Source organism: Sycon ciliatum, chromosome 8, assembly GCF_964019385.1.
Source record: "Sycon ciliatum chromosome 8, ocSycCili1.1, whole genome shotgun sequence".
Taxonomy (NCBI): domain Eukaryota; kingdom Metazoa; phylum Porifera; class Calcarea; order Leucosolenida; family Sycettidae; genus Sycon; species Sycon ciliatum.
In genome coordinates this window covers 14828297-14842086 of record NC_088650.1, presented here as the reverse complement: position 1 = coordinate 14842086, position 13790 = coordinate 14828297, and the positions used below count along the sequence as shown (strand labels likewise).

The window sequence follows — 13790 nt, the reverse complement described above, 5'->3', positions numbered from 1 at the left end:
TAAAGCAGTCTAATTTCCCTATGAAGCAGAGACCATATGCAGGGCAAATGACTGTCTACCTCCCCAACACAAGCCCATACGAGACAAGGGGCAAACATCTAGTCTAGTCTGACAAAGGTACAGAATCAGTTAATACGTCTACTACAAGGAATCGTAATCAAAAGCACTGACGTTGTCACAACAATTTCATTCAAAAAACTTCACGGGTCTCGTGAGACTCGGCTGGAAGCCGAGGTTTCCGCATCCGTAGGACCGCCACCACCCTCTAGGATCAAGGCACAGATGCAGCCCCTATGTAGTGGGAGGTGAGTCACCACAAATTGGTCAAAGACTGAAATTCTATTCAGGGCATCCATGTGGTTGTCACAACCAAGTGTAATGCAAGAAATCACGGTGTGCTTCTCATTGTCTTACTTGTTGCCGGTGCAGTGGGTGGTGCAATTGAGAACAAACCAGAGCCAACACAGCTGTCGTTGCTGGGTATATACTGGCACACGGTGAAAGGGAGCGGGTTGCACAATGATGCATCACCACGGCAAGTTAAAGCGTAGTCCTGCAATGTCGTCAAGAACGTGGGTGATTGAGTATCATAGCATACTGGCGGGCCACAGCACTGAGTGGGATAGGAAATACACCCTGCAGGAAAAGTGCAAGCAATGCCAAACACATGGCAAATGCCAATGATTCTCTTCAGAAACACAGTAGTCCTGATGTCTACTTGAGTGTAAGCGTATAGCTACATTGCAGTGGCTGTGTGCTGCGAGCAGCCTTCAATCAAGAGGATTAATTTATAGAAAAGAAAAAAGGACCAAGGAACGTAGAACGTAGAACGTCAGTACTGTCAGTCAGTGGCGTGCAATGTTATCGTATGAGCTGATTGTTTAGTAACTGGTGGTGTTCGTGGACATTACAGCGTAACTTGTAGTTCCTAGGTCCTTTTCCATTTCTATATTATATTTGTTTATGGATTCGCAAACTCCATTGGAGCCAGATTCGCTTTTTCACCTTGATCAAGGGCAGTGGGCGAACATTTGATGAAACTAGAGTGCCATTCACAGCAAACAGACACGGGTCGAGTGTTTGAAGTAAAGTCATGTGATGCGTTTCTTTGTTCGATTTCGTCTGAAGTGAACTTACGTGGAGTAGGGTTAAGAGTTGGTTGACTTGATGCTGAAACACAAGTCACAAACACAAGTTATGCAAGTGAGATTGCAGTAAAACTCGCCTAATCTCCCCACATCCACGCACTCCCGTCTAACATGCAACTTCCAAGCTACAAAACATGACTATTCTACAATAATCACTGCAAAAATTATTTTTTATTGGTTATATAACGGGTTCTTTTTTGTATGCAATTAGTGGGTATGTTTGAAGTTGCAGGCAATTGCTAGTTTGGGGCAGTGGCCGTTCCAATTTTCCTGGATACGGGCAGTTCTACTGAATCTTCGGGGGAGATGTGCCCCTGCATGTAGCATCGAGAATCATCCAACCCGGAAGTGCACCTCTGTGCCATAACAAGTCTCACATATGTTAACGAGTCAATATAAAAATTAATGAAGAAAACCATAAGTATAGTGAATGAGCAGAAAAACAGAGTGCGAAAAAAAACAGGGCTTTCTGCTTCATGCTACTTTTTTTATATCTTCAATGGTACATTCCAAAGTTCTGTCGAGGTTCTAGGGCGCAAGATATTGGGAAACATGTCTACTGGCGCCCGATCATACTGCGTTTACGTTACATCGGTAATTTACCTTGCGTTGTAGCTCCCAGAGGCAGTGTAGTTGGAATCGGGAAGCATCCCGCTGGAACTCCAGTTGGCAGATTTGGAAAGCTCACGCTCGGGAAACCTGTGGGTATGCTGGGGAAACCAGTTGGCACACTGGGAAAGTTGGTGGGAACAGTTGGGACACTTCCAAGATCAACAGTTGGTATACTTGGAAAACCTGTTGGAATATCCACAGTGGGGAAACTACCTGTTGGAATGTCAAAAGTCGGGAAACCTGTTGGAATATCGACTGTAGGTATTGATGGAACAGAACCTGTAGGAATATTGAAAGTGGGAAAGTCTGTTGGGAAACTTGGTAGAGAACCTATTGTAGGAGGACTGCCAGTTGGAATATCAAACGTCGGAAGACTGCCCACTGTAGGGAAACCAGTTGGAATATTTCCTGTAGGAAGATCAACTGTTGGGAAACTTCCAATTGGGAATGTGAATGCACCAGTTCCTGGATTGAATGTGGGAATTCCGATATACTCGTATCCTGGTGGACAGGTGACTGGCTGAGTGGCCGGTGGAGTGACCGATGGATTGACTGATGGATTGACTGGAGGAGGCGACGGTGCTGTAAGACAAACCAATCAAAGACAAGCACCAAGGAAAGAAAGCAGCGCTTAAGAATCAGTGTACACGAAATTTGAGATCACAGTTCGAAGAAACAAAGCAGACTCTGCAGAGGACGTTCGGGTTTATTGTAACGCCTAGTTTGCTGCCAGGCGAAGATCATCAGACAGCCTTCTATGTTCTAGGCTCGATCAAGGACATTGGCCACTTTCTGCAGCTTAGGCAAAAATCAAATTTCTTAGTTTGGAGCATTATATGAATTGTACAATTGAAGATCTCCCTCCTTCTAGTGGAAGAAAGCAGAGCTTTGAAAAGTAAAGGTAATTACCATTTCCATTCTAAATGTTTGTTAGTGCACATGACAATCTTGCTTTTCTGCCGTGATTGGCTACCATCTAGTCTCCCCAATAGAGGTTTACATTGGGCATGGGGCCCTGCTTGCTGATGCCGTCTGCCTTACTGATATATTTGTTGTAGATGTGCATATAACATCCTTTCATCCTTTACCTCATTCAATTTTTCTCGAATGGATATCTTCATGCGCCCAACTCTGTATTATTGTTTTTTTCTTAGGTTTCATTGAAGTCGTTGAAATTCTCCTCTCCAACACAACGAGTATGTGTTGCTCCGCCAGTGTGGGGTTTTAAGGACGCAGTCGTCCCAGGGCGTACACTAAGTGCTCTTGGTTTGACTATGTATTCATGGATCGTTCAGCCTGGGTACGTTTCAGCACAGTTTTTCCGCCAATACGCTGCATAAATTGACGTCATTGCGCTTCGTCACATTGTCACCAGGTACTGATTTGAGAAGTAATGGTACCTCATCAGATTGACTACTGGCTTTGTCTCTTCGTGTGGTAATATGGAACAGGCAATGCGTTTATAACAGGGAATCGAAATCCTAAGCACTGACGTTGCCACACCCAAAGTGTAATGCAAGAAATCACAGTGTGCTTCCCATTGTCTTACTTGTTGCCGGTGCAGTGGGTGGTGCAGTCGGTGGTGCAATTGAGAACAAACCAGAGCCAACACAGCTGCCGTTGCTGGGTATATACTGGCACACGGTGAAAGGGAGCGGGTTGCACAATGATGCGTCACCGCTGCAAGCTATTGCGTAGTTCTGCAATGTCGTCAAGAACGTGGGCGATTGAGTATCGTAGCATACTGGCGGGCCACAGCACTGAGTTGGATAGGAAATACACCCTGCAGGAAAAGTGCAAGCAATGCCAACCACATGGCAATGATTTTCTTCAGAAACACAGTAAATGTAGCACTACACTTTTAAAAGAAACAATGTAGAATTACATTTTCTGAGAATGCATGAAAAGTGATTTTTGCAATTTTTTGAGTCCTTGAGTCCTAAACAGGGGGGGGGGGGGGGGGGGGAGCTGTCTCGAATGTTTTTTTACCCTTATCCCTTAACTCATACATATTCAAAAAATTCTCACAAATGGATCTTTTGGGGAATGAGAAAAGGAAGCACCAAATATCAACTTACTGTCTACTCCTGTGACTGGTGGTGCAGCTGATTACACAAAACACAACAAGAACACGTGAACATGGTCAATGTTGTGACAATGAGCATCAATAAAATTATTCCCGTAGCTATGCAGAAGACGTTACTTCAGTAACGTCTGGCGCTAGCCAGGGTCCACACAGCTTTAATTTGGTACTAGCCAGGGTCCACACAGCTTTAATTCCCGTAGCTATGCAGAAGACGTTACTTCAGTAACGTCTGGCGCTAGCCAGGGTCCACACAGCTTTAATTTGGTGTTTGTTTGTTTGTTTGTTTGTTTGTTTGTTTGTTTGTGTCACGCCTGGCTCTATCCCGTATCTGTCCCGTACCGTATCGCACAGCTGGCCATTTGCTGGCTCCCGTATCTGTCCCGTACCGTACCGTACCATCAAACACAGCTGGCTACAAACAGCTGGCCACAATATTCTGTACATGTATACGACTCCCTGTGTGTTGCAACTGTGCTTGAAGGGGACGGTCGCACTTTTTGTAGCTCCGTTTTATCTGAGTTTTCAGTCGTTTCTCTTACCAGTCTTGCCAAGGAGGTGGCTCTGAGTCCACCAGAGTTGCCCCTGGCGTATTTCTGAATTTGCTGGGGCGAGGGTTCCGCGACGCGGTCGCCAAGGCAGTGTCTTTTCAGTCACGACCGTTGTCGTCCTCGTCTCTCCATTCGCGGTGGTGTAGCTGACCCCCGAATGGTTTCAAACTGCGAAGCTTGGAGGAGTACAGTGGTGGCAGAGGCATGAGCTGTGAGTGGAGACGGTTGCTGGAGATGGATGGTGATGCAGGGAGAAGAGTTACGCTGCCTGACGCCGCGTGGGAAATTGTTTGAACCTGCAATTTCAGTTCGAGCGCGGTGGACTTCTAGACGATGTGTCCTCATGGCTGTTTTTCAACACTTGGCCTATCGCTGATATCCCTGGTGGGATGTTCTTCCAGTGGAGTCCAGGCGGGACTTCGGGTGCCCACACTCCATCACCTGGTTGATTGTTTCGGAACTGCAAAAATAATTATTGTTTCTTATTTTGTGCGCATCTCTTGTCATCTCTCTTTTCTATACGTCGCACACCAGATGTACTACTATCGCCGTCTTTCTCTTGCTTTCTCTCCCTGCTTGCTGTTTTTTGTTTCTGTTGCCACTGTCCCTCATCATACCCATGCTTGGGTGGTGGGCGGCGTGACCCGTTAGGGTAGCTGCCAATACAGTACGACTCCCTGATGTATAGAGAGACTTTCTGGAAAGAAATAGGGAGACGAGGAGGAAATGAAATTAGAATGGATGTTAGTTGCCGAATAGGTGATACGATGCGTCAGCAAAACATGCTTTGGAAGAGAGATCCCGTCGTCTCCAAAATAGGCGTGAACGGGCGAGTCAGCGCCGGTCACAGGAAACGTCGGCAGAGAGATCCCGTCGACTCCAGAACGCGCGTGCTCGGCAGAGTCAGCGCCGTCCCAGGAAACATTTCCATCAGTTCCCACAACATGCACGATGAGCTAAGTAACAAAGCATAGCGTAGGGCCCTGAGCTTCCAAGCTCTCTCGTTTGGTATTTGTTTGTGTGTTTGTTTGTTTGTTTGTGTCACGCCTGGCGCTATCCGTATCTGACGGCAAAAAAGCATAGGATAATTATAAATTTTTCAATTCTCCTATTTTTTTTCAGGCATATCCTGGGATTCGAACCCGCACTATCGCCCTACATGCATTCCCCCTTACACTTCGCATTCATACCCATTCTTCCAAGTTGCTTCACGTTAGTATCTTGCGTTTGAAAGCCCTATTTGAATATTGCGGGCAGCTGTATGTGGCCAGCTGTGTTTGATGGTACGGTACGGTACGGGAGACGGTGTTGTATTACCCTAGATCGTACCTGTCCCGTACCTATCCCCTACCGTACCGTGCCATCAAAGACGGCTGGCCACAATGCATATTCAAATAGGGCTTTCAAATGCAAGATCACAATGTGAAACAACTTGGAAGAATTAGTATGTATGCGAAGTGTATCGGGGGATGCATGCAGGGCGCGCGATAGTGCGGGTTCGAATCCCAGGTTATGTCTTAAAAAAAAAGGATTTTTTTAAAGAATTTATAACATCCCTATGCTTTTTTTTTTCTAGGTCATCAAGGCAAAAAAGCATAGCGTAGGGCCCTGAGCTTCCAAGCTCTCTCGTTTCTCGGTAATCAGCGGCACTGACAACTCCTCAAAGAGCGAAGAGATCCCCCAGATTCTATGAAATATACCAAGAAGGTAATGCACCATACATAGGAAGAAATTGACCATTCTAGAGGCTGCTAGTATTTCAAAAGAACGGTATGTTTCTTCTCTAAATTGTTTTGTCCTAAATTGTCTTATGCTTGATATAAGTGAAGATGTACCTCTCTCTCTTTCTCTCTCTCTCTTTCTCCCTGTCTCTCTCTCTCTCTCTCTCTCTCTCTCTCTCTCTCTCTCTCTCTCTCTCTCTTTCTCTCTCTCTCTCTCTCTCTCTCTCTCTCTCTCTCTCTCTCTCTCTCTCCCTCTCTCTCTCTCTCTCTCTCTCTCTCTCTCTCTCTCTCTCTCTCTCTCTCTCTCTCTCTCTCTCTCTCTCTCTCTCTCATACACCGCCGGGGAATGGAGGCCGATGTTTAGGAAGGGGACAATATGGTTACCAGCCATCGATGGCAGTATGAAAGTGAAAAAAGTACGAATACACCAGGCACGGACAACATGCACTGCGCGAGTCACGGAGAACGAAATGTAAATGCATGCATAGCATACGCTGCAAGAAGACTCTTACTGCAAAACCTGAATCTGTTACGGGGCACAATGCTCAGCGTTTAAAAAGACAGTTCTGTGATGGCGGGATCGTTTATTTAGACTCGTCGCACTTTCAGCTCATGCAGTATATGACGATGGTCGGTTACCATGGTTACCCCCTTCACAGGTCAGTCCAGAAATCACAGGAATCCTGCTCCAGGAGAACTTACTAGCAACGGTCGGTGCAGTACCAGTGCTTTGTGGCACACTGAAAGATCCTAGCTGCTCGCAGAAGCCAGTAACAGGGCTGACACTGCACTGTGCAAACCGTGCTGGGTTGCAGGACGTCGGATCGCCACACCTGATCGCATAATTCACAACGATGGAGGAGTAGTTGGCGAAGGTTGAGTCGATGCAACGAGGTGCCCCACAGCACTCCTCTGGAAAAGAGACACATCCTGGAATTCACACCACGCCAAATAAAAGGGCAACATGAAGAAAATGACACTTGGCAAATGTTCACACCATACAACATTAATTGATGCACGGTGCTACTTCAAACCAAAGCGGTCGAAGTGAGAAACACTGATGCTCACACTGCAGCATTGTACAGGGGAGGCTCCTTATCCGTTTTTGCCCAGTGGTCCCACTTACTTCGAAGCACTGGCTATTCATTATTATTTTTGTTCAATTGTTGGATTGTCAGCACTCATAACTCGCACACGATTGTGTTTTCTCTACCCTACAATTCAACCCTACTCGAATTTGGCAAAAATAGTGTGATCACATTCACTTACTGGGAGTGAGGTCAATAGTCGGTTGAGGTGAAGCTGAAACAAAAGTCACAAACAGATATGATTCAGGACATCGTAGAACTTTGATAGTACATACCCTGGTGAGCTGGAAAGTGTACTTAGCATCCAAAGTACCTCTTATCCCAACATACATGTACTTCAGTACGGATGAATGCACCCGCGCTGCAGACAATGTCCGTACAAAGCAAGAGTGTGTCTTGTCAGACCTCGCATACCGTATTTCCGCAAATAAAAGGCCGTCCTCGTATACAACGCCTTCCTCGTATACAAGGCCGGGGCGGGGGGCGATTGAAAAAATAAAAGACCGTCTCCGATTAGAAGACCGGGCCTACTAAATGAGTCTTTGCTCTTGTGTTAAAAATAGAAGACCGTGCTCAAACTGTGGAAAAAATAGAAGACCGTGCTCAAACTGTGTAGAAGAAAATGGAAGAACGGGGGTAAAACTGTGTGGCGAGAAATAGAAGACCGGGGTCAAACTGGGTTGAAAGAATAAAAGACCGTCCTCGAATACAAGACCGTCCTCGATTATAAGGCCGGGTTAGGACGAGGTTGAAAAAATAGTAGACCGGCCTACTATTTGTGGAAATACGGTAACCGCACGCATCCGTTTTCCACAAAATATCTGGACAGGCGAGGGAACCGGACAATCGAACACGCACACACTGTATGTATGCATGGCGTATGCTGAAAATCGGTAACCAACGATTTTCTTCCGGATGGCGAGGGATCCAGATAAAAGAGGACCGGATAAGTGAGGTCTAACTGTACATACTAAGCGAGTTCCACTGTACAATCAAATACCATTGATGCTGCATTAGGGCTGATCCGACTAAGGCTACTTCTCACCTGACAGCCATCAGTATAAGTGAAGTCAACACCATTCAGCATGGAGTCACAAGGGCGTACACGTGCACGTACTTTAAGTCGACAAATTTTCGGCCCATTCAAATTCCGGCCTCCCAGGGCTAAAACCCATTTCGGCCGCATCACGTTTTCGGCCTGTACTGCTGCTGCCTGTATACACTGTCACACTGAACCTTGCAAAACAAAATTTCGGCCGCAACGAATTTTTGGCCAAACATGATCAAGCCGAAAATAGCGGAGAATAACTATGCGCCGAATATTTGTTGACCTACAGTAGTCATAACTCATAAGGCACGAATTTCATTCCTGCCGATTTCTTCCATAAGAGCGAATGCAAAAGGGTACGACTACGACAAACTTCCGTGAAAGGTACTTTGTGCATGGGACATACTGTTTAGGTGCTACCATGAAGGGGTAGTAGCCTCCTGCAACACCTACTGTCGCTTGTTTCCGGAACACCACTGTATGCCAAGTGGCTGTCAAGAAGTCAGCTTTCTGGCTGCTTGGCTGATATGCAGCATAAAACTGAGATTTGAATTGAGCCGTGACCAACCCCACTTCCACCTTGCGGAAATCTCAGTCATGTCACCGCCATGTTCACCCTTATTTTGCAGCAATAATTGATATGAGAGAATCGCGGCAAGGGTTCTTTGGCCTCATACAATGCCTCTTATGTTGAACGGTCTGGACAGTCAGTGGAAAGAAATTCCTCTGTCCGCAAAGCTTTCCATACCGCAGTGGGTGCAGCTTTGTGACAATGAAGGCAGATCGGGGATTTGCTCGCAGGCCTATAGGCAGTCATGAGGAAAGTTAGTGCGCAGGCTTTATGTTTGCATGCTGAAACTCTGTGCATGGAAACAGATCCACTATGGAGACTGGTCTCCTTCACGGCGGTCAACCATGTGTTGGGTTCTTCCACCAAAACTGTTTATGCACGCCATCACTTTCATTCGGGTGTGAATAACCCAATGCTCCGTGCACAGCACATACTCTGGTCACTCTGCTATGTATGTGCGTCAGCCAAGGACATGCCGGTGCTATCCACAGCTTCCCTACATTCACACTGTACCTTGTGTTGTCGCTCCCAGTGGCAGTGTAGTTGGAATCGGGAAACATCCCGCTGGAACGCCTGTTGGCAGATTCGGAAAGCTCACGCTGGGGAAGCCCGTTGGGAAATCGGTTGGAATGGTTGGCACGCTTCCGATATCGACTGTCGGTACACTCGGAAAGCCCGTTGGTACATCGACAGTGGGAAAACTGCCTGTTGGAATATCAGGGGTCGGGAAGCTTGGAAAACCCGTTGGGATATCAACCGTGGGGAAACCCGTTGGGATATCAACCGTGGGGAAACCCGTTGGGATATCAACAGTCGGAAAATCTGTCGGAAAACTTGGCAGAGAACCTATTGTAGGTGGACTCCCGGTCGGAATATCAAACGTTGGAAAGCTGGCCGCCGTGGGGAAGCCAGTTGGAATAGTTACGGTCGGAAAGTCCGTTGGGAATGTTCCAATTGGGAATGTAAATGCACCCGTTCCTGGATTGAACGTGGGAAATCCAATGTATTCATATCCTGGTGGACAGGTGACCAACGGAGCAGTAGCTGGAACTGCAGCTGAGGCAATAAAAGAGATCAAGCAAATAGAAGGCACCGTCAATGTGGATTACCACCCAAGCAAACCCCGTAGCAGATCACGGTGATGATCAAAAAGAGGGCACTGTGAAGGCTCTCGCAGCTTCATCGTAAAATCACAGCCCAATGATAATCAAGGTCGTGATACTGTGATACTGTGAGCGTGAGTGCTACATCTGTACAGTGATACCTTTCCAGACCAACCACACGCACAGCTTACAAGAGACTAGCTACCTAAAGTCCGACACGCCAGTGCTTTACCGCACATTCTAATTCAACTGCAACCACCTTGGAGACATGACTGCACAGATAATATGCCAAGTGAGATGTGTAAACACTGGGTCCTCTTGCATGACATTCATAGCCTATTCTGTACACCAGCGCATGCATGAATTCAGTCCTCCATTTGGCCATACAGTAAAACCTGATAAGGCGACCACCTGCCCCAGAGGACCACTGCTAACAGGAACAAGGGATGCTATGGTCAGTCAAACGACCCTGGATAAGGAGACCACCTGGTAACAGAGACCAAATTTCGAAGGTCCCCTGAGCGGTCGTCTTAGACTAGTTTCACTGTATTTATGTACAGAGGTGCCGTCGGAGGAACGGTATTCCGAAGATAGTTTCACATGCTATAGAGGTTATGCAACTACATCATTAGTTGAGACGCTTTGGCAAAGAAACGGCACAGCAATGCACTTTCTAGCACTGGCAACTCGCGAGCAGCTCGCTACTAATACTACACTGGCGCGACTCATTCTGTATACATAGCGCTCATAAGCGGTTTCGTTGTATGCTTAGCGCCCATAAGCGGTTCCGGAATTCCGCCGACTCATTTTTATTACTTCTTTCGCATAACCTCTATAAAAAAAACAGCTAGTGTTAGTGCCATGAAATGAAGTGGTACTTACTAGCTGCTGCGTGTGGATCGAGATGTTTCCAGGAACAGTGAAGCATAGTCGAAATTATTCGTGCAGCAGAAACACACACGCAAACGCACGCACGCACGCACACAAACATACACATACATCAGTCCGTTAGCACCAACAACACATTAGCGGCGGGTATCGATCGACACCGACGCAAACACACACAGTCAATGTATTACGTACCTATACGGACAACACAAAAGAGCAAAGGGTAGGTCTACGTGTGGTGACTACAATTGTAGTCAGTAGATCCACAACAGAACTTTAGTACACGATCCGGCAAGTTTGCTTGCTATGTTGCCGCCGAACCAGCTCCAGACCAGGGTGCATGATTCAAAATGCAAAATATCAGGCCAAATACCCGGCAACAAAGGAACAGTTATACAGAACCTACTACTCCCTGCATGCCAGAAGACGGACGAGCTACGAGCAGTGGCATTTACTGTCCCCAAGATGTCACGAAACAATACAATGCTGGCCCACGACTTTACTTTTGTTTTCGAGTCTTCATAATTATGTAACAAACTATTCACTTCTTCGGCCCGCGGGAAGAAAGAAGGTTAGAGGACCCAGTTCGCGGTCAGGTGGTAACGGAGGCTGATGACACCTGAACCATGACTTCTGCAAAGTGCAATCAACCGATGCTGAGTAGGTGCTCAAAATAAAATTAATTTTTAGATACTGTGAAGTAGTTGATAAAATAATTATGGTGGTAAAGACACACCTGCCCAGTGCCCACACGTGTATTTACCGCCGGCCATATTGCCAGGTGCGTCTTTACCACCATAATAATGTATCAACCATAAGTACAGCTGCAGTGGTGTCTTCATGCTGTGAGGTGTGACTCTGTCACAAGTGTGAGGGAAAAATGCCAGATGAGTGCCAGTCACACTCCTGATCCCAGCGCTAGCATGCAGCGCTAAGTATGCGAACGCAGGGACTCACTCAATCGCGCGCTGACTTCAAGTGGTTGACACCACCACTCATCAAGCACAAGGGATAGGAGTTCAGAAATCTTTCATGACTCCTTGCCCTTGGTTGCCATTGCATTGGCATTGGAGAAGATCATTTTTATGGCAGCTAGCATGACAAGTGCCAGTTTATCTTTATGCACCCAACGTGCATGGCCGGCCCTGCATGCCTGACAGATAAAGCGTCACCTCTCTAGCTCTGTATTACTACTGTACTACTGTAGTCGGTAGTAGACCAGGTAGCTCTACGTACAACCTATCTCTTCACGCGCAAGGAAAAAAAGATCTACAATGTAGCACTCCTAGTCCTAGTCCTAGGCCAGGGCCGCGCGCCATGATCGTGTCACAAAATGACCGTAGATCTACGTACAGTAGTCAAAGAGCGCGAGCCGAGTCCGCCTTTTTGGCTGTGGGGCTGCGGCCGCGCGGCTCTCGCCACGCGCGCGTCGGTGCATGCAGTGCTGGGATGAGTTTTGTGCATTATTTTATTTTTTGTTGTTGTTCATGCAAACTCAAAAGAATAGTGATTGCGCAGTGTAATCTGCTGGAGGAAGCTTGCTTTGTGGTAGGACAGGCTCACGTTTGGCAAGCATAGGAAAGCGAGAGCTCGGGGAGAAATCTGATTCAGGTGTGAGGAAGAGAACCTGGTCATTCCGCTCAAGTCATTGGTGCCGTTTTTAGACGTAGAAAAACTGAAGAAAAAAACTGAGCAACAGAGAAAGTAAACTATTATTTTGGTCCGGGCAGCATGGAGCGATGGAGAGGTAAAATAGCACTAGTGACTGGTGCCTCGGCTGGTATTGGAGCTGACGTTGCTGCTCGCCTGGTCGGCCATGGCATGGTGGTGTACGGCTGTGCGCGAGGTGTGGATCGCATCGAGCAGGCCGCCCTGAAGCTGAAGGATGCTCCTGGGCGGCTGATCGCCGTGCAGTGCGACTTGCTCAAAGATGACGAGGTGCTCCGGATGTTTGAACGGATTCAGGCCGAGCAGGGTACGCTCCACCTGTGTGTGAACAATGCCGGCATGGCGCGCAAGTCGACGATCCTGGACGGATCGCGCGACCAATGGCGGGAGGTGTTTGAAGTGAACGTCCTAGCCGTACGCCAGTGCACGCAGGAAGCTGTCAAGCTCATGAAGCAGGGCAAGGTCGAAAACGGGCAAATTGTCACCCTCAACAGCATGAGCGGCCACAGGTCGACCAGCAACCGAGAGCTGGCATCGTATCAGATGGCCAAACACGCCGTGACGCTCATGACTGAACTGACCAGGCGTGAACTGCGCGATCTGGGCGGCTTCATTCGCATTGGCCAAATCTCGCCCGGCATGGTTGAAACTGAGTTTGAGGCGCGATGCAGTGGTGACCCGCAGGCAGCCAAAGAGAAATATGCCTCGCTCGAGACTATTCTACATGCTGAGGATATCACTGATGCACTGATTCACATGATTGGCGCTCCGGAACACGTGGAAATTCACGACGTCCTCATGCGCCCAACTACTCAGAAGTTCTGAGGTGTTCGTGTGGAGATCTCTGACGGATGTACTTGGACCGGAACGTGTCAATTTCACTTGCCGCCTGCCGTATCGAATACGCGAGGCGATATTTTTTTCTTATCAGGACCAATTACTATAATGTGTCAACGCTGACATGGCATTGTGTGTTTAGAAAATTATAATGATAGCACATTGAATTTTCTTTCGTGAAGTTATCTGGAGTTCTCCGCGATGAATTTCCACCTGGAAAGTTTTGCCAGCAGAGGCACTGGCTATATTTAATCCATTCTTCTTCACGTTGTTTGTGTGGCAAAGCAAGCATTCTCTGGGGAGGCGGCGCACAGACCAATCCCTGTGGCGGTCTTCATAAATTTGGCGGATATGAACTTTGGAGGTTGTGTGTGGCCTATAGCTTGCGGCAGAGCAATCTCCTGGGTCCGATCCCCAGTAGGTGTCGTCAGCCTAAGTATTTGCGGCTCGAGTCAGTGTACTTCTTTAAATG

At 47.4% G+C, this 13790-nt stretch overlaps 2 protein-coding genes across 2 annotated transcripts in view; one reads left to right on the top strand and one right to left on the bottom strand.

Moving 5' to 3' along the window:
- The window catches only part of LOC135823784 (mucin-2-like), a 29151-nt gene extending 19268 nt beyond the window's left edge, over positions 1–9883 (bottom strand). Inside the window, exons 1-8 of the mRNA XM_065336629.1 lie at positions 9336–9883; positions 7385–7417; positions 6818–7045; positions 3839–3865; positions 3310–3543; positions 1752–2342; positions 1138–1170; positions 415–636 (exon numbers count right to left, since the gene is read on the bottom strand). The gene's annotated coding sequence lies outside the window, so the exon portion shown is untranslated. The remainder of the gene's footprint in view (positions 1–414; positions 637–1137; positions 1171–1751; positions 2343–3309; positions 3544–3838; positions 3866–6817; positions 7046–7384; positions 7418–9335) is intronic.
- Positions 9884–12268: 2385 nt separating this feature from the next.
- Positions 12269–13570, top strand: LOC135823786 (dehydrogenase/reductase SDR family member 11-like). The gene has a single exon (XM_065336630.1). It carries the CDS (start codon positions 12545–12547, stop codon positions 13304–13306), a length of 762 nt encoding a protein of 253 aa, XP_065192702.1. The 5' UTR covers positions 12269–12544; the 3' UTR covers positions 13307–13570.
- Positions 13571–13790: the final 220 nt, after the last annotated feature.

Coding starts and splice junctions, on each gene's coding strand:
- LOC135823786 (XM_065336630.1), top strand. CDS start 12,545: ATGGAGCGATGGAGAGGTAAAATAGCACTAGTGACTGGTGCCTCGGCT.